Source organism: Candoia aspera, chromosome 1, assembly GCF_035149785.1.
Source record: "Candoia aspera isolate rCanAsp1 chromosome 1, rCanAsp1.hap2, whole genome shotgun sequence".
Lineage (NCBI taxonomy): Eukaryota > Metazoa > Chordata > Lepidosauria > Squamata > Boidae > Candoia > Candoia aspera.
In genome coordinates this window covers 262,426,893-262,453,539 of record NC_086153.1, presented here as the reverse complement: position 1 = coordinate 262,453,539, position 26,647 = coordinate 262,426,893, and the positions used below count along the sequence as shown (strand labels likewise).

At 35.4% G+C, this 26,647-nt stretch overlaps 1 protein-coding gene across 1 annotated transcript in view; it reads left to right on the top strand.

Moving 5' to 3' along the window:
- The window catches only part of SHANK2 (SH3 and multiple ankyrin repeat domains 2), a 362,929-nt gene that overhangs the window by 27,775 nt on the left and 308,507 nt on the right, over positions 1-26,647 (top strand). The window contains exons 2-9 of the mRNA XM_063289598.1: positions 2,424-2,649; positions 10,453-10,656; positions 11,827-11,898; positions 12,659-12,767; positions 12,897-13,048; positions 14,286-14,453; positions 21,512-21,628; positions 24,837-24,914. Of these exons, the coding sequence (XP_063145668.1) occupies positions 2,437-2,649; positions 10,453-10,656; positions 11,827-11,898; positions 12,659-12,767; positions 12,897-13,048; positions 14,286-14,453; positions 21,512-21,628; positions 24,837-24,914 (1,113 nt within the window). The 5' untranslated portion in view covers positions 2,424-2,436. The remainder of the gene's footprint in view (positions 1-2,423; positions 2,650-10,452; positions 10,657-11,826; positions 11,899-12,658; positions 12,768-12,896; positions 13,049-14,285; positions 14,454-21,511; positions 21,629-24,836; positions 24,915-26,647) is intronic.

Sequence of the window (26,647 nt, the reverse complement as noted above, 5' to 3'; positions counted from 1 at the left end):
CTAGCTGCAAGGCATATAGGAATAAATGTGAAACTTTCTATTAATTCTTTTAGTGGAACAGGCTGGTGGGAGAGCAGGAAACTTCACTGAAGACTGAACAATAATGGGTTACTTCCTCTTTAGTTAGAAAGTGAATTGAAGGTAAGAAAAAACTCTCAACAATAAACAGTGTTACTTATTTGGAGAGAAGGGCCTCTTATAGGGGTATGTATCCTAAAGAACAAAAAAAATGCTAAAATTTATTTCAGGGACAGCTTGAAATCAACTTGAAAAAGTAGCAAATAGGTGATAAAATTATACCCATTTTTTCATCTTGCAAGGGAACAGGTAGTGAAAAAATCTCAGAAACTTTGAAAACATGATGTGTTGTGTGGAAAAAACTCTTCTGCTGAATAAGGCTTTGAAAGAAACCAAAGAATAAAGAAATGGAGAATGCAGCCCATTTGGTCACCCAGAGAGCCAGTGTGTGTAGTGGTTAACGCACCAAGGTAGAAACTGGGAGACACTAAGTTCTACTCCCACCATAGCACAAAGTTTGTGGGTGACCTTGGGCCAGTCTCGCTCTCTCAGCCCTAGGAAGGAGGCAATGGCAAGCCACTTCCAAAATCTTTCCAAGAAAGCTGTAGGGACCAGTGTCTAACAACAACACTGTGGAATAGGCTGGTCTGAGAGATATTGACTATTCTAAGGTCACCGACTGAGATTTCATGTGAGTACAGAAAATGCTTTTGAGATTTGGTTATCTTGTGGCTTTGGAGGATGGTGGGATGGATGGATGGATAGAATAGGTCCTTGAGTACCATATTGCTAACCTAATTAAATATTTTCTAAACCTTTTGAAGTTTGTTTTAGCTCTGTATTGGCCAACATAACTCTTCATTTGTGAGATTGGCATCAGTAGGAGTATAAAGAAGCCATTACAGTGTTTATGCTTTTTATTGACTTAAGGTATTACAGAGAGCTGCTGTCATGAGTACTGATGGTGAGCTGGAAGGGGCCTCTATCCAGGGGGGGGGGGGGAACGCATGCGTAGTACTGAGGAATTAAGCAGCCATTCAAAGAGACACAGATCAGGCCCGCCTTAACTTTTGGGGTTTATCTGTCTGGGTTTTTCCCACGCTTCTTCAGTTTGTTAGGATTGATGTCCTAACCGTCAGAAATCACGCTGAGACAAGGAGTAAGTCTCTAGTGTTTATTACTGCTACATAAAACAGAATCCTAACAAACTGAAGAAGCGTGGAAAAAACCCAGACAGATAAACCCCAAAAGTTAAGGCGGGTCTGATCTGTGTCTCTTTGAATGGCTGCTTAATTCCTCAGTACTACGCATGCGTTTCCCCCCCTGGATAGAGGCCCCTTCCAGCTCGCCATCAGTACTCATGACATCTGCATTAATTCACAGTTCAGTGAAGCGTAAGAAAATGAAATACACCCTCAGGGATTTTTTTTTGCTTAAAAGAAGTCAGTGTAAACTGGCTTCATCTCAAACATGGTATTTCAAAGCTGTATCACAATATTTATTATTAAATACAGATTTAGCATATCAGAAATAGCACTCCAGAATCAGTGAGATTTCTATGGGAGATGCTTTCCATATAATTTCATTTACATAATTATTTATTGAACATATAACTTCTACTATGGTTAGGGCTATTTACAGTATCAGCAAAATACATGACAGAAAGTTCTAATTGTGAGTATTTATTTTGCCTATAGTCCCAATAACCTTAACACGCTTGTTCTAACTCATATATTAGGACTGTTACTGCCTCCTAATGCAAATGGCAAGGAGAATTCCCATTTTAGCAATGGAAAAGTACTTGTTTAATGTTGGATGTAAGTCCAGTGACAGAACTTCCTGATAAAATTCACTAAGCTACTTTTACTCATAGGACCTCTATTAAGTATTAATTGTATGATCTTTCCTAATGTCAAATATTTCAACAGTTGATATGCTTTTGCTATTTTTTACCCCATTAAGTAGAGAGAGTGAACTTTCACAGATAGTCCTTTGTAAAAGCTAAACATTATATTATATAGGCATTATACTATTCCTACAGTGTTTGTATTCTTCAAGTTCAATCCTTTGTAAAGGTCAAACATAACTTTGTATAGGCTTTGCAGTATTCCTACAGTGTCCTGTTCTACAAATCAGGATGAAATGTACGTGAGAATTACTTTTGCTTCCAAAGAATGTTACATTTTCTATGATGATAAGTAGTATTCCAATGCTAATCTACAGCATTACCTAATCTACCAGATTCTCTATTTTCCCAAGATTCCCCCACACCAACACTTGCAAATTTAGTTAGAAAAGACTAAAAACAATATAAATAAATAAATACATAAATAAATGCCATTCTCTTTCTGGGTTCAAAATGTTACATGTGAAACTGATTGTTGCCTTGTCTTTTGTGTTTTTAGTTAAGCATAATATATGCTGAACATGCCTCGTAGTCCAACATCAAGTGAAGATGAGATGGCTCAGAGTTTTTCAGATTATTCAGTGGAATCAGAATCAGACAGCTCCAAAGAAGAAACCATTTATGACACTATCAAGGCGACAGCGGAAAAGCCAAGTAGCAAAATGGAAGACACCCAGAATAACACATTAGTGATACGGATTATAATACCAGATCTACAGCAAACTGTAAGGATAATTCCATGAAAACATCTATTGACCAAATTCATTCAACAGTATTATTAGAATGTTTAATGATAAAAGGCTTGTTGGTAACTTTTCTGAAATGTAAAACCATAGAAATCATAGATAGTAATTAAAAAGAATATGTATTGTATTTTGTGGAAGGTAGTTTGATGAATATAGGTAGTCCTTGGTTAACAGCGGTAATTGGGACCAGGAATTCCATCACTAAGCGATGCAGTCATAAAGCACGATGTCACACGACCGTGCCAACTTACAACAGCAGTTCCGGCAGTTCCAATTGCAGTCCTTAGGTGAATCCTGCACAGTCTTTAGGCACAACGTCATGTGACTACCATTTGTTACCTCCTGCCAGATTCCCCATTAATTTTGCTTGTTAGAAATTGAAGTGAATGTCCAGCTTCTAATCGGGTCCTGCCTTCCTTGGCTTTCCAAGATCAGCTAAGCAGTGCCACCTAGTAGGGAGGTAATTAATTGAATTGGAATTTTTTAAAAAAATTATCAGCCCTTGGAGGTAGACCAGGCCAGGAAATGGGCACCACAAGAAACACTAGAACTATATTGATATGGGCTATAATAATAGAATCTTGAAAGCCTGACAGTATTAAAAAGAAGTCAGATGATTGTTTTAGGTCTTCAATGATATTTTACTGTTTGGTTCATATATAGGCACTTGAACCAAAAGTCAGAAAAGGATGATGAAGAAGAATATGATTCAGTTAAGTTTTAAGTTTTCAGTCCCATTGAGTTTGATATAAGAGATTAAAGTATGTGCTTTTAACTTTTCAGTTATTATCCATGTTGGCTGAATTATGTCCTTAGGGTAGAGACTATAATAATTCAGTTGTCTCATGTTCATATTACTGATTTTAGCCTTGAGAATTTGCCAGAAGGTAATGCTTGCCTTTACCTAGAATTGTGAGTTCTCCTAGATCAACATTCGTTCTGTCATCCTGAAACAATTTTTCTGTATTTGCATTTTAGAAATTTTGGATGGATGCCATGTATTATAATAATGCTCCTATATCATTTTATCACACTGTTGCTTCAGAAGTAATTGTATTTTTCTTTTCTTTTGATTAGGATGATCAATCTGACTATAAATAATGAGTGAAAGTGCATATAAATTAAGTTATTGTTCAGTTTTGTCTATAATCTCTATAGGTTTAGGGTGACAAAAATATAAGGATTAAATAAGCCAATATGGATGTAGCAATATTATTTATTTATTGAAATGTCTGCCTTATTTGTATAGAAAATTAGGGATAAGTGGGGTCCTTTCCCATGCTCATCCGACAATCTGTTTCCACAGCACTTTTACCCAATTGATGTTTTGCTGAAAGGCATGAAAGAAAGCCCTTCTTCCTATTCCTGTTAACGCAAAATATATTCTACTGTTTTATGTGAATAGAATAAATACAAAGATAGTAGTTCACTGAAGGATCATGAGTAATCATTTTCACCCATCTGAATATTTCAAACCTCTTAGTAAACAAAAGTCTATTTCCAGAGAGTAGGTAAAGAAGCCAATTCCTTCCCAGTGAGAAGAACGCCCTCTGAAAGCTACTTTTCAGACTTGTACCTCAACTGAAGGCAGTAAAAATGTTGGGTAATGTGGTAGTATCCAGCTGAAAAAGTTACTGAATTTGTGGGTTCACATACTCAACATATGCCTCAACTCAGGTCCTAGTTATTCATTTAATGAAAGTGCAGATAAATTGTTTCTCTCAAGCAGCCTGAGGAATGATCTTCACCCACCTGGTTATTTTCCAGAATATAACAACAGCAACAACAACAAACCCAAACCACCCCACCTTTATAAAACTTTCTCAGGAAAGGAAGTGTTATCCATATTTTATGGAATAGAACATTAATCACAATTTTAATAATATTTCAAGATAAGTCTGTCTTGGTGGAGAATAAAATTTGGGGCCTGTTATTGTGACAGAGTAGAAGAAAGTATGATCTAGTATATGGTAGGCAAAGAAAATGTTTTATTTGGTAAACTCATATTTTGATGCAAACAGAATATTAACACATTATAGAAATGAATTAAAAGTACTTCAAAGTATCTGGTTAAAAAGGGAGAATTCACCTAATAGATAGAAATGTATTACTTATTGCATAGGTATCCTACAGGAATTACTGGTGCAGAAGGTCTCCATGAGTGCCAACTTTTGATGGGGAAGAAATTTGGTCCACATTTTAATACCAATTTTGCTATTTAAAAACAATATTCAAACTGAAACTTAAAATGTACATTTCTCCAGTTGTGGCAATGAAGTTCTCCAACCAGAAGTCTATGGAAAAAATGAATTAGGGAAAATATTCCACAAGTATATTTATTAATAAAAATTATTTACAAAAGCACAGGGTGTTTTTTTAAACATTTTTTAAAAATCTCAAACTGATACAACATAAGAAAAATCATATTTAAGATTGGAAAAAATAACTCATTCCTAATATGAGATGAGTAAACAGTGATCAGGCTGACAGGAAGATTGAACTAAGTTGAAAAAAATATCAATCAATCAATCAATAAGCTTTTTTATTAGACCAGTGATTGTAACCTTTCAGGAAAACTTTCTAAAAGCCTACAAACTCATTTCTACAGGATAAAGATTAACAGTAAAGATATAAATATCAGAACTCTAAAAAAAAATTGGACATAATGCAGGATGAAGTTTCAAGTAATGAATAATGCTAGTTGTCTGGCTACCAGTGGCAATTGCGAAGCGTTATTTCATATATTTCTAGCAGACTGATTCTGCAGTATCACCTGATTTAATAGGTCCAGAGATAAGATAGGCATATAACCTAACTTACAAAAAGCATAGTCATATAGCTGAAGAGCTCTCAAAAGACAGTCTTCTGTTTGAAGTCATAATAGATCTGGAGGATTCTCCAATAAAAGTCCAGTATAAAGATAAAGCCTTATAAGCAAGAGGGGTTGGCTTTGACATCCATAACAGCCCACAGAGCAAACTGGTCAGATACCTTAATCTTCTAATTTCCTATCATTTCCTTTTGTGGTATATTCACTGTTTCTAAGTTTGCATCTGTACATCATATGCAAGCTCTTTTGATTTCTTTTTACTGAGGTGTTTCCTCTTTCTGGGTCCTTTATAAATAGCCATTCTACCAAGAGAATGGTAGAACTGACACCTTGAGCCCCAATAATGACTTGATTCATGCACATATGCAGAATCCAGATTTATTGAGAGCAGTGTACAGATCGGAAGAAAAGCTGCGATTGAAGATTCCTGCCTAAACACCTAATTAAAAATGAGCAGACACCCCGTTCCCCCCCCCCCCCATGCATCTCTTCCCACCTAATTTCAATGGTTAGGCATGCCAAGCACAGATGTCTCTGCTGGTATGACCTTGACTTCTCCCCTTAGCCCAAACAGCATAGTTTCACACTCCTCGATGTTCCCCCTCCCATCTGGTTCTTGACATGCATTAGCTCATCATGGAAGATGAACGCAATCAGAAGATTCATCCCTCATCTGATTATGGAATCTGACAAGGATTGTGGATTGTGCTGTATATTTTTCAGCATCAACTTCCTAGCCAAGTTGTCTGACTAGAAACTCTGATGGTCCAGGAATAACAAATACATGGAGAACTGATTAGGAATGGTTTCCCTTATTGGAACCAAAAGTCAGTATTCCCTTACTGGATTGTGCTTGCTACACCATCAGTAATTGTAGGCTGCATACACCTATTTATATGCACCTATTTCATTCTGGAGACTGGCTGTCATGTTGCAGCTGTGCTTGGGAGAAGCTGTCAGGTTAGTGAAGAAGCAATGGAGCAGATGAGAAAACTAGTGACCATCTATGCTCTCATATCCTAAACCGATTGCTTATAAATGAAATGGCCAAAGTGCATGTCATCTGCATATTGCATTCTTATTGAAGAGATTAAGTAATAACAATTTAACGAAGAAGATGTATGCTTTTTCAAGTCCACAGACTTTCTCTAAGGAATGAGTCTGTGTCTTGACAGATTTTGGATAGATTCATCGTTAGACATTATATATCAAGTATTGCTCAATGAGGTGTACTTAATCTTTAAAAAGATGGTATGTTTTCTAAGCAGTATGTTAAAATTCAGCATGCACTGAGCAGTGAGCACACTGGGATTTTAATAGCCACATAATTTTCCTGTCACAGTTGTTCTTCAAGCAAGACAAATAATTTGCCTAGCTCTTTTTAAAATCCCCTTTTGAATGTTAGTGTATAAAATACTTAAAATAATTTCACCCTACTCTATTGGCATGTTCACTGATATTAGAATATCTTCCATGAATGCTAATTTTATCCTCCACTTGGCCTGCAAACCTGTATGATAGTTCATTCAGCATAGAAAACAAATTATTTCCAATTTGTAGCTAAGAGCATTGGCTTGGATAGGGCTATTACAGTATGTGAAGAATATATACCTGTAAGTGCATTCATATTTTATTAAATAGCTTATCTGCCTAAAAATTAATAGGGGGTCTCTGAAATATATGCCAAGATGAAAGTAATTTTGAGGAAAGTTGAAAATTGTAATCCAAAACTCTTTTAGTTGTTACTTTCCTATTACATAGAGCTTATTGAAATAGTTTGAAACAAGAACAAATCATTCATACTCTGTTTTCTGAATGCTCTGTAGAAATTATACTGTGTTAGAAGACTATACAAGGCTTTTTCTTCCTCTGATAGAATTGCAGTTTCCACTTCCTGTGGATCCAGCCATACATTTCTCTATTTAAAACAAAACTTACTTTTGCTTAAAAAATGTTTAAACCTTGTATGTACTTAAAAAATTGTGACCCTTAATTGTATCTCTTTTCTCAATAAATTACTAATACTGTTTATTAATATTATGTGATTTTTTTTAAAAAAATAGGTCTTGTAGAAGAAGTTCCCTGCTGAGCTAGACAGAATTACAGAACTATCTTAACTGTGAGCAGTTCAGATTGATAAGGTTTCCTTGACATTAAGTCCAGTCGTGTCCAACTCTAGGGAGTGGTGCTCATCTCCGTTTCACAGCCGAAGAGCCGGCGTTTGTCTGTAGACAGTTCTGTGGTCATGTGGCCAGCATGACTACACGGAACGCCGTTACCTGCCCGCCGAAGCGGTACCTATTAATCTACTCACATTTGCATGTTTTCGAACTGCTAGGTTGGCAGGAGCTGGGACTAGCAACGGGAGCTCACCCCGTCATGCGGATTCGAACCGCCGACCTTCCGATCGGCAAGCTCGGCAGCTCAGCGGTTTAACCCGCAACGCCACCGCATCCCTTCAGATTGATAAATGTATGATATTATCAGTGCTGTTTTTGTTTTTAGGGATACTTCCTGGTTATTCTTGGAAAGGTTTTATATAGGTCTTACTAAATAAGTAAATACACATGTATTGCCAATTCGTCTGTACATGTTACAATTCCCTATTTATTACATTTGAAAAAAAATTCAATTCTTCAAACCTATTGATGAAATTCTAATGTAAAATTCCATGAAAAGATTTCCTTAGTAATCAAGAAATGTTAACTTGACCCAGACTTTATTATTTGTTTTTACAAATATACATTAATCCAAGTTAACTTCTGTTTAATACTTCAGACCAGAGGTTTCCAGACTGTTTCAACTCATGACATATATCTCATAGACATGACTTCTGGGTTGTGAAACCAGAAGTCCCGTTACAGGTTGCTAGGACTGGGGAGGAGAAATGGAGGCAGTCTGTTCCTGGTGATGGAGGTGGAATTCTGGGTGATGGAACATACCTGCAGAAATTTTGTGGCACATCAGTGTGCTGTGGCAAAACGGTTGAAAACTGCTGCTTTACACTTTGTGCCATTCTGTCAAATTCATGATATAAACACTTAATACACACTATGACAGCTTTAAATTCTGTGGCTTTATAATATTCTGAAATGGTTGATTAATGCAATGTATTAATTAATCATCTCACTGATTAATGCTTGGTAAATATGACATTATTTTAGCATTTATTCACCTGTACGTTTTCTTGCCAAATCTTTGTTGGTAATGTTTCAGTTTCAGTTTTATAAATAATTAGCTAATTTTCCGTTAAGTCATACAATCTTCCAAACAGAAATTTGTGAACACTTATAATGTTAGATATCTCCCCTCCATACATAATATATGTGTCTGCCTGTAACACTAACTCCATGGTGTCATTTATTTGTTTTTGGCTTGGTGTACTTTGTGAAAAAGTGCTCATTAACTTGATGCTGCCTAGTGGTTAATGCTGTATGTGAACAAGCAGTTTACTGATGTAGGCGATTATGTAGGCCATTAGAATTATTTGGTAGGCATGTTTGCCCACTTACAGTTTCGGATTAAACAATGCTAGTCAGTACCTAAATTTCAATTTAGCTTTGGATTAAACAAAGTTAAATTTAGTCGTTACCAAGTTCAGTTGATTTACTCTGATTTTAGATCCAATTGTTATACATTATACAGCAAGTATTGCTCAATGAGGTGTACTTAATCTTTAAAAAGATGGTATGTTTTCTAAGCAGTATATTAAAATTCAGCATGCACTGAGCAGTGAGCACACATAATTTTTATGTCACGGTTGTTCTTCCAGCAAGACAAATAATTTGCATAGCTCTTTTTAAAGGGTTCCAGTGTTCTGCTGCAATCTATTCCCTGGGCTGAGTTTTAAGGGATACCTATTTAGAAATGTGAACCAGTCAGATTTTAGGATTAACCAAGAGTATAACATAAAATGGAATGACTTGACCTCTTTTGGTATTAATAAACTTTGTTGCATCCCTTTCTGGCTTTGGTATGTTTTCTCAATAATCTTCAAGAGACACAGAAGTAACTTCAATCTGCCATATCTTTGTGTAGTAGCACATGAATTAATCTGGCTTTTGAAGTCATTTGTCCAAGGATTCAGGATTTTATGTGACTCTGGAGAAAACAGTTAATCCAGTTGGCTGAACTAGGCTTAGACTGGAATTATCTTTCCACCTTCCTGGTAGTATGTCCCACTGAATTCAGCTGCATTTATTTCTGTTGGTACACATAGGATTGTATCAGTGATAAGTTACTATACAGTCCTTGCTTAACAGCCACAATTGGGACTGGAACTTTGGTTACTAAGCAAAGTAGTTGTTGAGTGAATCCAACCTGATTTTATGACCTTTTTTGCAGCAGTCATTAAGCAGATCACCACAGTTGTTAAGCAAACCATGTGGTCCTTAAGTGAATCATTCACTTCCCCATTGATTTTGCTTGCTGGAAGCTGACAGAAAAGTTAAAAAATGGCAATCATGTGATGCTGCGACAGTTGTAAATATGAAGCGGTTGCCAAGTGCCCTACATGTGATCATGTGACTGTGGAGACACTGCAGTGGTCATAAGTACAAGGACCGGTCGTAAGTCAGTTTTCTCAGCACCATCATAAGTCCAAACCATCACTAAACAAATGGTTATTAAGCGAGGACTACCTGTATTTCTAAGAAGCTTTATGGCTGAGTGTATATTTAAATTCAGATTTCTTCTGCAAATGTGAATAAAATGTCAATTATACTGTCTTGTCTCTCTAATCTAGTTGAATTAAATGTTGATTAAATTAAACATAATAAAATTGTGGTTGAAAAGTAAAAAATTATGAAGTAGACATGAGGAAAATTATATACTTTGTATGAAGAGAAGTATAACATAAGTATTTGTATTAAATAATAAAATTAACTGGTCATCTGGTGTAGAATTGATGATAATCATAGGAATTGCCATGTGTGTTCTCTCTTTCTTTACAGAAGTGTATTCGATTTAATCCTGAGGCTTCAGTATGGGTTGCAAAACAACGAATTCTTTGCACGTTGAATCAAAGTTTGAAAGATGTTCTCAATTATGGCCTATTCCAGCCAGCAAACAATGGGAGAGATGGGAAATTTTTGGATGAAGAACGTCTTCTTATGGAATATCCACAAACTGTAAACAAAGGTGTTCCATCCTTAGAGGTATTTTTTTAAAAAAAAATTATTTCAAGTTTAGATACTAATAACAGTCATAATTTAATAATGTAGCAACTATAAACAAACAGCTCACAGTTTTTGAATCACAGTATCTTTATGAGATCTTTTGAATTACAATATTTTTATGAGATGTTGAAATCTTAAATTGCAGCAGCAGGGGGAGAGCAATTCTGAAAAAAATGTATCTAAAAAATGATGCTAACGTGATTGGCAGCTACATGCTCCCTGAAAGGGCTGGATGTAGGTTTTGGGGAACCTTGGGCAAAAAGTCCTTGGCCTGCCACTGCTGTGACCTTCCGGGGCAAAGGGATGAGTGGAAGTTATGATGGAGCTGGAAGGAAGACTTTTTTTCCCCATACTTGTTGGTTTATGGGAAACTGTAGCTTGTTGAGCACATGAAGTTGGATTGTGTTATATAATTTGGTAAAGAGAAGGAGAGAAAATGAAGGAGAGGAAGGTGGATGAAACATTCAGATGTAATTTTCAACATTTTGATGTAATTTTGGCAGAAATATTTTAAACTCTTACATCTCCATTCTGTGACTACTGAATAATACTCACTTGTAACTCCTCTGTACCAACACTTTCCTTTTGAGCAGAAATAGGTTATTGCATTTACCCCCAGACTTTCTATGGATCACAGTATAATAATTTCAGCTCCAAATTTAGTTGAAATGTTGTGTTTTGTTTATTTGGCAAATAGTTTCTAGAGGCCAAAAACAAGGAACAAACAAGCTGAGCCCATATGCTACATATTATGCCTGCCTGCCTGCCTGCCTGCCTTCTTAGCTTCACAAATTCTTCTACATGAGCACAAAAATCATTCACAAAGAAATCTATAGTCTATGAAAAGCTAGGAACATTATCAATCAGATAATCAGTAAAAGCAGAAGGACCCCGTGATATTATACCAAAAATGTAGTTAAGGAAGCTTAATTCTGATTTAGTATGGAAGATGCAGTCATAGTTAGGGTTCCATAGAACAGCTAGGGCAAAGGCTAGCTCAAAGAAATTTAAGTGTTCTCTTAGATATTATAATGCACTCTTAACTTTGGTAATTATTTGAATTTATGCTGAAAAAATAATTTAACTCTTGCATACAAGATTTTTCCTGGAAATTATTTCTGAAATACTAGGATATTGTTCACTTTTCAGTTTTGCTACAAGAAGAGAGTATACAGACAACTAAATCTTGATGAAAAACAAGTAGCCAAATTCCATACTAAGGTAAGTCCAGGTTCAGATTTTTATATATTACAGATTAGAACCTGCTATTGTTTTCTGTTCTATGATTGTAGTAATTTTTTAAAATTTTATTTGAACCTGCTATTGATATTTTAACAAAAATCTTTGATGTTAACTATATACTATACACTTCTAGTTAGTCTGAAGAGAAGCAGATAAAAAAACAATGTATTTAATATGTTCCAAGAATCTAGAAGTTAGAACAGTTTAGACTATGACTTTGTGCAGACAAAATATGGGTGGAAAGTAAAATAAAACTTTTTGGAAATTTTCTCACTGGAACTGTGAATCATCAGAAATAAGTTTCACATACTCATCTCAGATCAAAGAGGAATTCCAACACCTCTCCCCCATCTCTTCCCAAACATGTACTATAATCCAGATTTGTAAAGAGTGTTTCCACAATAAAAGAACTGGAACATGTACAGAGCCAGCGATCTTATCCATAGTACAAATCAGTTCATAAGAAGATATCTCATGTAGATGTATAATCTCAACTAGCACTGCCAATGTATTTAGCACCAGGGAAGGCAAATATTGACATGATGTAGATACATCGCAATACTAAATGAACCTGTTTATTTGATTTGTTTTTGAACTTATATTTCAGAGGTAAATAAATAGCAGGTGAGAAGATATGTTGAATATGGACAGATTTGTGAATGTTTATACATGATTGTGTATCTGAAAATCTATCATTTTTTCCTATGTGAAATGCTTATCCCCAAATTAATATTTTCAGGCTAATTTTCGAAAATGTATGGACCTTGTTCAACACCACTCAGTTGAAAAAATAATAAAGATGCTAGACCGAGGACTTGATCCTAACTATCATGACTTAGAAAGTGGAGGTACGAAGTAAACAAAACTGTTAGTAAGAAACTAATTTATTTAATGAAAAATGAAAAACATTGAATGTATGAACTGTTGAAAATGCATAATAAAACCCTACTGTTTATTTTCATTCTTGTCTACTGTAGAAACCCCACTAACTCTGGCAGCTCAACTTAGTAACACTACAGAAGTAATCAAAGCACTGAAAAATGGAGGAGCTCATTTAGATTTTAGAGCCAAAGATGGAATGACAGCATTACATAAAGCAGCTAGAGCCAAGAACCAAGTGACCCTGAAGGTAAATTGAACAAGGCATATTGTTTAATAAAAAAGATATAAGTAAAAAGTTCTGCATTAATTTCCAGTGTGCTTAATGGATTTTTAAATCTAGTTTTGCTCAAAGGTTTTTATCTTTGGCTTTTGGCTTTCAAGACTTATTTTCAACAAAGAATTCATTTGGTAGAAAGGAAAAAGGATGTTGAAAATTTACAGTGTCAACTGTCATACAATGTAATATTTGTCTTTAGGAAAATGGAATAGTTCAAAGGTTATTTATCAAAGTGGTTTCAACCTAAAATGTGTTTGTTCTGCTTGTCCTTTAATAATCATTAATTTATTTTGCTTTCTAAATTTGAAAGCATACAGATTCTGCTTGTAATACAGTCACAGATTCTGGAATAGTAGTGTTCTGATACCTGAATTAATAGAAATCATGGTATTATCTTACATCATTTCTTTGTGATTATATACTGATGAATCTTTTTACATTACCCCACAACCCTATGAATTTCACTGTAGTGAGAAAAAAAATGCAAGAGGTAAGAAGAGAAGAAATACATGAATATCTCTTTTCTTTGCCTCTATCCTAAATTTGGAAATCAGACTTTGCAAGTAGAATGTGCTTCCCAGCAGCATCCACACCTGGAGGGGTGGGGGACAAAGGGGAATTGGACCAATAAAAGCAGGGTTGTGGCAAGCCTAACTCTTGCTATGCGCTTCATGATGTCTCTTGACTTCCTAAAAGATGTGGAGTTGGCATTCAAGGTTCTTCAGACATTGCTGGGACTTACCATTACAGCCTGATCTTTTAATCCTAAATACATACTGTAGCTAGTAAAGGTCCTATAGGTTTAATGCAATGCATTTCCAAGTAAATAGTCATACTGTACAACTCATACCTTTGTGTATTTAACATGAGAAACATACTGGCTTTGCACAGCACACAAAATTATGTGGTTTGTTTATCTTGGCTTAGTGTAATGTGTGAACCCAGCCATTGTGGTTTGTAAACTGTAGTTTATGGATTAGTATTATTTATAAACCCATCATTTTGTTTGGTCAACAAATAATGGCTTAGCCAAAAGGAAAAACAAACCGTGTAGTCATATGGTTCACTATATTCTCTAGGACCTGTTCTCAAGTAAGAATACATTGGACTGCGTGATCAGTTTACCACTGTACTGAAAAGGATAAAAATATAAAAATAATGATCGTTTACCTTCATACTTTTGTTAAAACTTAAAATTACTTTACAGACCCTCTTAGAGCTTGGAGCATCTCCAAACTACAAAGATAGTTGTGGGCTGACACCATTGTATCACACGGCTGTAGTAGGAGGGGATCCATATTGTTGTGAGCTGCTGCTACATGAACATGCTACAGTTGGTTGCAAAGATGAAAATGGATGGCAGGAAATCCACCAGGTATAAAAGATAACACTAAGATAATTATTGATTTTGCTGAGACATTTTTATCTTTTGCTCAGATATTTTGTAATCTTATAATCTATGTAATGAAAAGATATTATGAAGGAAAGGTTCTGAAATCAGTTGCTTGGAATCCTCCAAATGACTGTACTTAAAATTTTGCTCCAGTAAAATGGCTTTAAATAGAACAGCTGTTTACTAAAATCATACAACAATTTGAAAAAAAAACCATATTGCTGTATCTATAAATACTGGATATTAACTCGTATGCTAACATACTGTTTTAGTGCCTGTTCACTTTTGCACAGAAAGCTATTTCATTTAGGGATGCAAAGATAAAACTATTTAGTTCTGTGCTCACCTTCATGAAGGCATCAGCTTTTTGATTATGTTTAGTAGGCTCAGTGAAAATATTCATATTGTTTCATTGTTGGTCCTTTCTGTGTTATTTTCTTTGCTCACTTCAACTTTATTATGAGGAGAGGATTTGTTTATTTGTTTTTAGTAACTTCAGTTGATTCTGATGTTTCCCTTCTAACCAATTACGGTTCTGTTTCTCTGAATGGCTGGTTTACGCTTCTTGATAATACATGTTAATTTTGTTAACAGAAAGGAAATTTTATTTATTGTACTGGTAAAAAGATAGTAAGTGAGATAATAATGATACGATGCATCATTCCAGATATTATCAGATATTGCTTTCAAGTTTGTGCTGTAATGAAAAATGGAGGTACATTTTTACCACTCCTTGAATGAAAGTTGTCATAAAGTGATTAAAGTGTAAGTGTCCCATGGTTCCTGTTGTTGCAAAGAGTCTCTGTCACTGTGAATGTGCTTCAGTTTTTTAGCAAGTGCAAATATCTCCTTTAGAACAATCATTTTAAAGTTCATCTTAGTGTTTATAGTGCCCTCTTGAGCTGATCAATAGAATTAACTTATTCATTAGGCAATGCTGAACTTTCTCATTTAGCACGTAATATCAGGAATTCTGAGGAGCTAAGCCATAGGTGTGTTTGCATGACAAGCTCTCCCATGTTTAATTTAATCATAGTTTATTTAGTTGGCCCAGTTTTATTGGTGAATTAACCCACAGTAGGTTTATATAACTTTTCAGTGCTTTAGGAGGTAAACTTGGAACAATGTGATCATTTTGATTGTTGGACTCATAGATGGCACTGGTAATCTTAGATCTAAACCCCTGTTTTATTTATTTCATTAATTTGCCAGCCACTTTTCAACTATAGCTCAAGAGACACTTAACAGATAAAACTCAAAATACAATAAAGACAAAATTTTAGTGAGTGATTAAAAATATGGCATAAATAAACCTTCTCCCCAACTGAAAAACCAGGATAAATATCTTACTTCAGATATGAGGAAGAAGAGCAGAATTCTAAGAAAGATCTTCTAGGTAAAATTCTTCTAGATTTACGTATATATTGAATTAAAAGATCACAAATTTAAGAGAACATGCAATTTGGCCGTTAGGACAGTGCCACGCTTCATAGACATGCTGTTTATATATCTCACTCATTTCTTGTCTTTCTTGTATAAAATATGTATACATTTTGTTTTCATTTTCAGTAAGGGATCAAGAACATAATGCTGATTGTAGGACCATTGACTAATAGGCCTATGACAATCTACTCTGGAGAAGGACACAGTACATAAAGGCATATCATGCCCAGTTATTGCATTTTTCAACAAGAAAATTTATCTTCTCTTCTAATGTAGGTTCCCTAACTGGATTTCCTTTAGATTTGCTGAACCAGCTAATCATGCTAGGTGGGGAGTTGTCAACTGACATCCCTGGAAGGCATCTTTTTAGGGTATTGTTTTTAATTATTATAAAACACTGCTGCTGGTGTTTTGTATGCCAATTTTGCATAATTTTTTTTTTTGCCAAATTCATAGCATTGAATCCATGGCTTCTAGGAAGGATGGTGGAAAGCACAATTAGTACAGAGAAGTTGGATATCTGATGCTATGGACCCATAGGTTTCTTAAATCCTGTTTTGCTTAGAGGAGCAGTAAACCTTGACTGAGACCAGTATATTTATGTCTTTCTTGACTGTCATATATTCAGGCATAATTTTCTATTAAAAAGATTCTGTGTATATTGTATTTCCTAGTTTGCACTAAGAAAAAAAAAAAATCAGTGATAGTGTTTTTTTGGCTGTAATCAGAGACAGATCAGGTTGGTTTATATCTGTGATGTAAACATGAACAATGTAATTACTCAATTTTGGGTTAAGCAACCTTTTTCAACCTGATGACCTTCCTGATATTTGAGAATGCAACTCTTAAGATTTCCTAGCTAGCGTTGCTAGGACATATTTAGGAATACACTGTTAGGGAAGATATCATGTTTTCTTCTACTAATTGTGTAGCGTGTGAAATACCTTGTTCTGATGAAGAAGCTATCTGTTCCAAGTTGGGTTTTTTCAGTCATTTCAGATACACCCACACACACCCACACATACAGAGGCACAAATACACACATACATGTATGTATACACACACGACATACTCTCTATGGACCATACCCAGTATTTGCAGCCAACTTATTTCCTGCTTTTTAAAGAATTGCTTTCTTAGGTTGAGAGTATATGTGTGATGCAAATCATATTTTTGAGCATTCCATAGATAAAGTTTTATAGCCTGCTACATAATCTTGTCATTCATGAGTTTTTGTTATTTTGCTGTTATGGAAGGTTCTGTTCTAGGTTTGGAAACTGCATGATACAAGCAAAAAGAAAAAAAATGTAAATTTCCATTTTTTTGGGAATTGCTATTGCTCATATTCTAAATTTTGTATAATTTTCTTCCCAGAACCATTTTAAATGTTTTATATGTAATTCTATCTATCTATCTTTAGCCAGAAGAGATAAGGAATTATTTTTAAACAAGCAATGCATGGAAGTGGAAGAAGACAATAGAATAGGAAGGACAAGAGATCTCTTCCAGAAAATTAGAAACATCGGAGGTAAATTCCAGGCCAAAATGGGTATGATCAAAAACAAAGATGGCAAGGACCTAACAGAAGAAGAAGAGATCAAGAAAAGGTGGCAAGAATATACGGAAGACCTGTATAGGAAGGATAACAATATCAGGGATAGCTTTGACGGTGTGGTCAGGGAGCTAGAGCCAGACATCCTGAAGAGTGAGGTTGAGTGGGCCTTAAGAAGCATTGCTAATAAGAAGGCAGCAGGAGACGACAGCATCCCAGCTGAACTGTTCAAAATCTTGCGAGATGATGCTGTCAAGGTAATGCATGCTATATGCCAGCAAATTTGGAAAACACAAGAATGGCCATCAGACTGGAAAATACCAACTTATTTCCCCATATCAAAAAAGGGAAACACTAAAGAATGTTCAAATTATCAAACAGTGGCACTCATTTCACATGCCAGTAAGGTAATGCTCAAGATCCTGCAAGGTAGACTCCAGCAATTCATGGAGCGAGAATTGCCAGATGTACAAGCTGGGTTTAGAAAAGGCAGAGGAACTAGGGACCAAATTGCCAATATCCGATGGATAATGGAAAAAGCCTGGGAGTTTCAGAAAAACATCTATTTCTGTTTTATTGACTATTCTAAAGCCTTTGACTGTGTGGACCATAACAAATTGTAGCAAGTTCTTAGCAGTATGAGGATACCAAGTCATCTAGTCTGCCTCCTGAAGAATCTGTATAATGACCAAGTAGCAACAGTAAGAACAGACCACGGAACAACGGACCGGTTTAAGATTGGGAAAGGAGTACGGCAGGGCTGTATACTCTCACCCTACGTATTCAACTTGTACGCAGAACACATCATGCAACATGCTGTGTTCCTCTTTGCTTTCAGCCATCAAAGTGGTATCATCTGCATATCTGAGATAGTTAATGTTTCTTCCAGCCATTTTAACTCCAGCTGTGGATTCCTCAAGCCCAGCATGTCGTATGATGTGTTCTGCGTAGAAGTTGAATGAGAGTATACAGCCCTACCATACTCCTTTCCCAATCTTAAACCAGTCCGTTGTTCCGTGGTCTGTTCTTACTGTTGCTACTTGGTCGTTATACAGGTTCCTCAGGAGGCATACAAGATGACTTGGTATCCCCATACTGCTAAGAACTTGCCACAATTTGTTATGGTCCACACAGTCAAAGGCTTTAGAATAGTCAATAAAACAGAAATAGATGTTTTTCTGAAACTCCCTGGCTTTTTCCATTATCCATCGAATATTGGCAATTTGGTCCCTAGTTCCTCTGCCTTTTCTAAACCCAGCTTGTACAAATGGCAATTCTCGCTCCATGAATTGCTGGAGTCTACCTTGCAGGATCTTGAGCATTACCTTACTGGCATGTGAAATGAGTGCCACTGTTTGATAATTTGAACATTCTTTAGTGTTTCCCTTTTTTGATATGGGGAAATAAGTTGATATTTTCCAGTCTGATGGCCATTCTTGTGTTTTCCAAATTTGCTGGCATATAGCATGCATTACCTTGACAGCATCATCTTGCAAGATTTTGAACAGTTCGCTGGGATGCCGTCGTCTCCCGCTGCCTTGTTATTAGCAATGCTTCTTATGGCCCATTCAACCTCACTCTTCAGGATGTCTGGCTCTAGCTCATTGACCACACCGTCAAAGCTATCCCCGATATTGTTATCCTTCCTATACAGGTCTTCTGTATATTCTTGCCACCTTTTCTTGATCTCTTCTTCTTCTGTTAGGTCCTTGCCATCTTTGTTTTTGATCATGCCCATTTTTGCCTGGAATTTACCTCCGATGTTTCTAATTTTCTGGAAGAGGTCCCTTGTCCTTCCTATTCTATTGTCTTCTTCCACTTCTGCGCATTGCTTGTTTCAAAATAATTCCTTGTCTCTTCTGGCTAACCTCTGGAATTTTGCATGTAATTGGGCATATCTCCCCCTATCACTGTTGCCTTTTGCTTTCCTTCTTTCTTGGGCTACTTCTAGTGTCTCAGCAGACAGCCATTTTGCCTTCTTGGTTTTCTCTTTCTTTGGGATGTATTTTGTTGCCGCCTCCTGAACAATGTTGCGAACTTCTGTCCAGAGTTCTTCCGGGACCCTATCTACTAAGTCCAGTCCCTTAAATCTATTCTTCACCTCCACTGCATATTCCTTAGGGATATTAGTGAGCTCATATCTAGCTGATCTGTGGGTCTTCCCTAATCTCTTTAGTCTGATCCTAAATTGTGCAATAAGAAGTTTGTGATCAGAACTACAGTCAGCTCCAGGCCTTATTTTTACCGACTGTACAGATGTCTGCCACCTTTGGCTGCAAAGGATGTAATCAATCTGATTTTGGTGTTGTCCACCTGGTGAAGTCCATGTATAGAGCCGTCTCTTAGGTGGTTGGTTTGTTTACTTTTGACTTAATATATGTTGGCTTAGAAGTATGTATCTCTTTCTCTCTCTGTATATATATATCTGGCCTCTATCGCTCACTCAGCAAAACCTTGGTTACAAAACATAATTTAATGTGATGCTTCCATTTTAGGTTAACAGATGTAGTTACAAACTGTCAAATAATAGGCTTTCTGTTAATGCAGTTCTTAGCTGTAAACCAACAGAGTATGGACAAGAAGCTAATTTAGCACACCAAGATTTCAGGTGATCAGTTTCTCTTTCCAATAGAAGATGTACAGGAGGAGGGATATCAAGAACAGTTCATTTCTATTGATATAAGTCCCTTAGATAGTGGGCTGTTTGAAGATATTATCATATAAATATTTCAGCCAAGTTCTTCTGTGTGTTTTATTTCCAAGAAGAATTCACAGAAAGGTGGTCCTGCACTGGTGATAACTCATTCATTAAAATGCCTAAGGTTTCCCAGTGGAGTACTGATTTTTTAAAATATAAGTTAGTACCCAATCACAAGATTATTTGTTTATTTAGTGAAACAATTTATATAGACACCCATCTCACTCTAGGAGGCAAACAGTGTTTAAAACTGAAACAAAAACACAGTATAAATAATAACCAAAAACAACAAAATGAACTTAAGCATGTGCAGAGATCTAAGAACATTCCATTTCTAATCCAAGGATTGGAACCAAACAGATCAGCCAACAGAGATCATTTAAGTCTCGGTCCAAAAGCCTGGGAGAACAACCAAGTTTTTGATGCCTTATGAAAGGTTAACTCGGTCTTATATGAGCAATGCTTTAACAAAAGGATGTTCTTCGTTGTATTTGGTGCTATTTTAAAATTGTGTCTGCCTGCCTGCCTGCCTGCCTGCCTGCCTGCCTGCCTGCCTGCCTGCCTCTCTATCTATCTATCTATCTATCTATCTATCTATCGATCGATCGATCGATCGTATGGACATTTTTATTCTTGTTAGCTATCCATTTGATTAGGGTGTTACTAGAGAAAAACCACATTATGACAACTATTTCTGATGAGAGTATCTGGGAAGTCAAATTATTTATTTATATATTTTGTTCTCTGTTTTCTAAAGTGTTTTGGGGTTAGAATATGACTCTCTAATTACACTGTTGTTTAAATGTTTAACCATCAAGTGTTTTAGTACTTCTGAAAATGGGCCAACTAGAGTCACTCTGAAAACACAGTTGCAAACGATCACTTTATTAATTATACAGTTGGCAATAACACACATTTCAGCTATGTAAAGCTAACATCAGCAATCTCTTCAGCTAGTGGACACTGAATTATAATTTTATATGAGCTTGCAGAAACCAAAAATAACATTTTTACTTGTAAAAATAGTTTTAAAATTAATCTAAAAGGAATCTAAAAAAAAATTAAGTGGCCGAATCTCACAAGTTTACACACAGAACATAAAGGTTTGTGAGATATTGGCCATTTTTAATTTAAAAAACCCGAACTGGTCAGTTGGTTGCTTGTGTCAGTAGTTCACCATCTAGTGTAAATAAATAACTTGTGTATTTATTTAAACTATGTAATATTATGTAATTAATTATTATATAATTATGTGTATTCAAAGCTTTAAAACTTCAGGGATATAAAATATATTCTACATTACAATTGACAGATTTTTAATTAAAATGTGAACACTTTATTTTATAGGCTTGTCGATACGGGCATGTCCAGCATTTAGAACATTTTCTGTTCTATGGAGCTGATATGGGAGCTCAGAATGCATCTGGAAACACAGCATTGCATATCTGTGCTCTTTACAATCAGGTTAGTTATTACAGCTTTGCTATTGATGGAATAGGAAAATATTCTCTTATGCATGAGAAAATTTAAGTTGCTATTAGCATACATAATGCTCAGTTTTTCAGTCATAGTTACTCATGCTGATGTACATAACTAGTTGTGTACATCAACCTCTGCATGGGTTGATGTTTTGTGTAGGGATGTAGAAACTTACTGGGTTTTTTTTTCCAATTGTACTGATCTAGTTGTTTCATCTCCAGAATATCATGAACTGCTTCCTATTCTGGAAAATTTACTAATAGAAAACTATGACATTATCTCTGACATAGTAGGATCAGTATGATCCAAAAAGGAATGGAGTGTTCACATATTTTTCAGAATGTTTCATCTCTGGAATGCTGCTTTTTGTACACAACTGTTTTGGGGAATTTTTAGGCAGGCTTTTTGAACATTTGCAGCAGCTGGGAACAGCAACTTGGTTCACATGTAATGCTGGCTCATAATATCTTTTGTTTGATTTTTGCTTAAGTTGATAGGTGATAAGTTTAAACTCTGGTTTTAAAAAAATCTGGATTTGTATTATGTTTGAACCAGGCCAGTCAGTGTAATCAAGTTGAGATGTCAGTTCCACTGTAGTAGTACAAGCATTCTTATAAGCCCGTAGAAGGTGACTACCTTAGGGAGTCATCTATCAAAAACTGTAAAATACAGGCCATGAATGCATTTATTTGGAAGTGGGCTTGGTTTCAGTACATTTTATTTTTTTTGGAATAGTGCCAGGTACTTAGATATTCCTGGATCTAGCTAGATCAAGTGCAAGCAGCAGTTAATAATTCTATGGCTAGTTAACAATTCTTGTAGGAATGTCAAAATGGGAGTAGTAAAGGGATGAAGTTATGATTGGGGTAGAACAAACTGAGAAACAATCAGAGAAGATAATGAAATAATAACTGAGGAGTTTAATAGTTTAACTTGACTAGAATTTTTTCATACAAACAGCTGGAGGTTTTATAAGAGGAAGTAGAAATTAATTATTTACCCTGGTCATTTCACCCACCAGAAGAAAGCAATTTATCAATTAGTTGATATACAAATATATTTGCATAAATGATGTATTCAGTGTGACTATAGGAAATAACATATTTTTATGGTATAAATCTCTGGTTGTTTTTGATGTTGTGCATAAATGATGATACCTCCACGCATCACACAAATCATCTTTATTAGTTTTGTTAAAACCAATGGGTTTCATATTTACGACAAACAAGGTTTTAGTTTATTTTATTATTTGATCGATTCCCAAAACTTCAACATTACAGTATTGGGCTTCTAATGCTACTCTGTGTTAGAAATACATAAGAAATGAGGCCTGTTGTAACATCTGTTAAAACATCTGCTTCTTAATTGCTGCTCAGTTGTGAAAACCTTGTCAAAGCAAATATATTTCCTTTCCTTGCTATGCTAAAATGCCTGTTCATTTTAGAAAGGATTAGTAGTTGGGAGTTGAATTTATCAGTATGATTAGAAAAAAATGCAAAAGGACATGTATCATGGGGGGCAAAAAAGAACTTTTTGACAATGTCTTATTTCTCCTTCAGTTGATGGGCAATGCAAATAATTTATTCCTATATTTAGGATGGATAATATAGTTGGAAGATAAATTATATTTCACTTAATTTTTGTTTAAAATAATAGATCCATTATTGCTGCCCCAGGAGCCCTAGAAACTGTGATGCCAAAATATGATAACTCACTAGTTTGGGGTGATATGATTTCTTTGAGTTCTTAAAACTCAAAACAAGTGTAACGTATTTGCCTTAAAAAATATTCATCCCCTTCCTTAAAAAAAAACTCTAATCAACCAATCGCCAAATCAATAGGGGCCTTAAATTTTGGACTATCCCCTCTATTGATGACAGTGTTTCAGCATAACTTTCTCTCTACTGTCCTTGGAGGCTCGAAAAGTACAACTTTCAGCCCCAAAATGATTGACATTCCTGATTGAGATGTGAGAAAAAGAAAATTATCTGGTGGTAGTAATCAAAACCTTTTACTTGTTTACCTCAGAGATGAAAGTTTCTATTGGTCTTAGTTTAGAAGAATGTTACAAATAATATTTCAGTCCTATTGAAGTCAGTAGTGATTAGGATGAATGCATTTAATAAATCAGAAACTAAATCTGGAAGCTCTTGCAGGTGGTAGACAAAAAATTAAAAAAAATACATTAACTACTGTCTACTTGAGTATCTGGGAAGCTTTCTGGGGAGAAATCATTGTCTAATAAATGATAGTTGGGAAGTGTATTTGTGACCAATAATATCTGGTTCAAATTGTGTAGGTTTATTGGGCAAGATTTTGGAAGTGGTTTGCCATTGCCTCCTTCCTAGGGCTGAGAGAGAGTGACTGGCCCAAAGTTTCCCATATGGCTTTGTGTCTCAGGTGGAGCTAGAGCAATGTTTTGTTTGGCAATATATTTTAGAATAATTCTTTAAGGCTGTCAAAAGAACACTTCAAAAATCTGAAACAAAATGCCATCTTCAAAACAAACAAAGAAAACCCATCCTTCATCAGGATAGGCAACTTGGTGCTCTCCAGATGCTTTAGCCTACAACCTTCTTTTTGTTGTTGTTGTTATATTGGCTGAAGTTGACAGGTGTTAAAAACCAAAACATCTATACATAAGAAGCAGGAAGTCTGTCTCTGTACTACATTCTTGTTCGGCTGTTTCAAATTTAAAATACTTCCAAATTGATTAAAACAGGCTGGCCATCATCATTCCTCCCTCCAGATGGGGAAAGAGGGAGGAATGATGAAAGAAATGTGAAAGAAAAAGAAGAGCAGAAAAGGAGGGTAACAGCCAGTCTCTAACTGATTAGCCTGAGATAAAAGAACTGAATATTTCCTGGGGTCCAAAATGGAGCAACTTTGGTCCGTTTTGGTTTAGGAGAAATTTTTTTTCCTTTACACTACTTTTCTGATGTTTGAATGTATTTTTTGGATTGGGCTTAGGGGAAAACAGTTCTCAGTGGGACAAACAGTGCTTCAGCCCCAGTTAGCTCTTACTGTAATTGATAAATACAGTAAGAGAATGCCTTTTTCTGAAAACCTAGTCCCTATCTGGGCGGGATTAAGATTATTGTTAACAGTTTTAAAAAAAAGCCTGTGCCTTCAGATAGCCTGCTTACTCTTATGCATATAGAAATGAAGATTGTAACAAACTACTTATTTACAGGACAGCTGTGCAAGAGTATTGTTGTTACGGGGAGCAAACAAGGAATTAAAGAACTATAATAATCAGTCACCGTTTCAGGTAAGAATAAGTAAAGCATGCCATCTTCTTCGGTGTCTATCAGTTTAAATTGCAATTGAATATATATTTAATGTATTGGGTAAAAAAGTATGAACGTGAAATCAAATTACTGTACACTGATTTTCATACATTTGTATGCCACTCTTTGAGAAGATCATGGTTTTGCTTATAGGATTTATTTCTTCTTACATTTACAGTAATTTTGTGATAAAGGAGAGGCTAAAATATTACATGAAATGCTGGTTTAGTAGAATTTTGGTTTGTACTATTTTGGGCTCTGTAGGATTTTGTAAATATATGCCTACATAATAATCTGCCAGTGCAATATATAAAGAATTTAATTTTTACACTTGATGTGAAAGATTATTACCCAGAATGAAAGATTTGGGGTTTTTTTTTAGATCTTATTATTTTTGTAATTTTTCACAGAATGAAAGATTTGGGTTTTTTAGATCTTATTATTTTTGTAATTTTTCACAGGAAATTATACTGACGCCAATATTTAGACCCACTTCTCTTTCAAATTAAGAAAGGCAACAGAGATAATTAGAATTATGGTCACAATTATTTTCTCCTTCCTATTTTTTTTCAGTTCATGTAGCATAAAAATGGAAGGCAAATGTTTCAAAATGTTCACCAAACTGGAGTCTGAAATAGCACCAACCAGAATTCTATCACCTTGGCCTTCTTACAACTTCACCTAGCATAGTGTATAAAATGATTTTGGGACCATAGTGATTTCCCAAGGATACACAATAAGTTCCAGATATGAAAAAGGTTTTAAATTTGAATTTTCCATATGGAAAATCATACCAGTATCTGTGTATCATTATACTATATACACTGTGCCCTCTGTTGTGGAATACTGGTAACAGTATTCCTGCCTTGCAAGGTGAATCTCTAGATTAAAACTCCTGAGTTGCATAGCATAGTGTAAGTGTGCTTGGTGTAAAACTGGGCTATCGTTATGCTTGTTGCTCAGAGTCTCTGTATTTACAAGACCACCTTTCCCAGATAGATTCTGCCCATTCATTTTGGGTGAACAGAGAATGTCTGTTGAGAGGTACAATAAGAAGAGGGCATGAAAATAGGTTTTCTCTGTGGGGTATGCCCTCTTCTGGAACAGCTTATCCCCCAAGTTGAGGGCAAATCTATTCTCATGGCCTATGGAAGATTGTTAAAATGTAGCTTTTCTGGAAGGTTTTTGGAAATTAGACAGTAGTGGAGTCATTGGCACCAGACAGGTAAATATAGTCAGTTAATACAGTGCACTAAGAATAAAACATAATCCATATGTTTTATGGATTATGTTTTATTCTTAGTGCTCTGTATTAACTTACTGCATTATTAAACTTTGTGTATTTACACATATTTATATTTCTAAACTCAATTATCAATCACAGTATACCTTTTCCTAAACCCTTTTTGTTCTTTCCCAAAAACATCTTTTTCAACTGCCCAAGTCTCCAGTGTGGTTAACAGGAATATAACACAATTTTTTTGCCACAGTGTTAATTAAATTGCTAGGTCTGTAATCTAAAGGCAATGATCTATCACTTTTTTTAAAAGACTGGGGCAATTATGCTGCTGTACCATGCATCAGGAATAAATCAAGAATGACTGATATGATTAAAATCTTATTATAATACACTCTAGCACAACAGATTAGTTTATCCTTAATCATTTCACCAAATAGGCTGTCTTCACCTGCTGTTTTTATAGTGGGAATATTT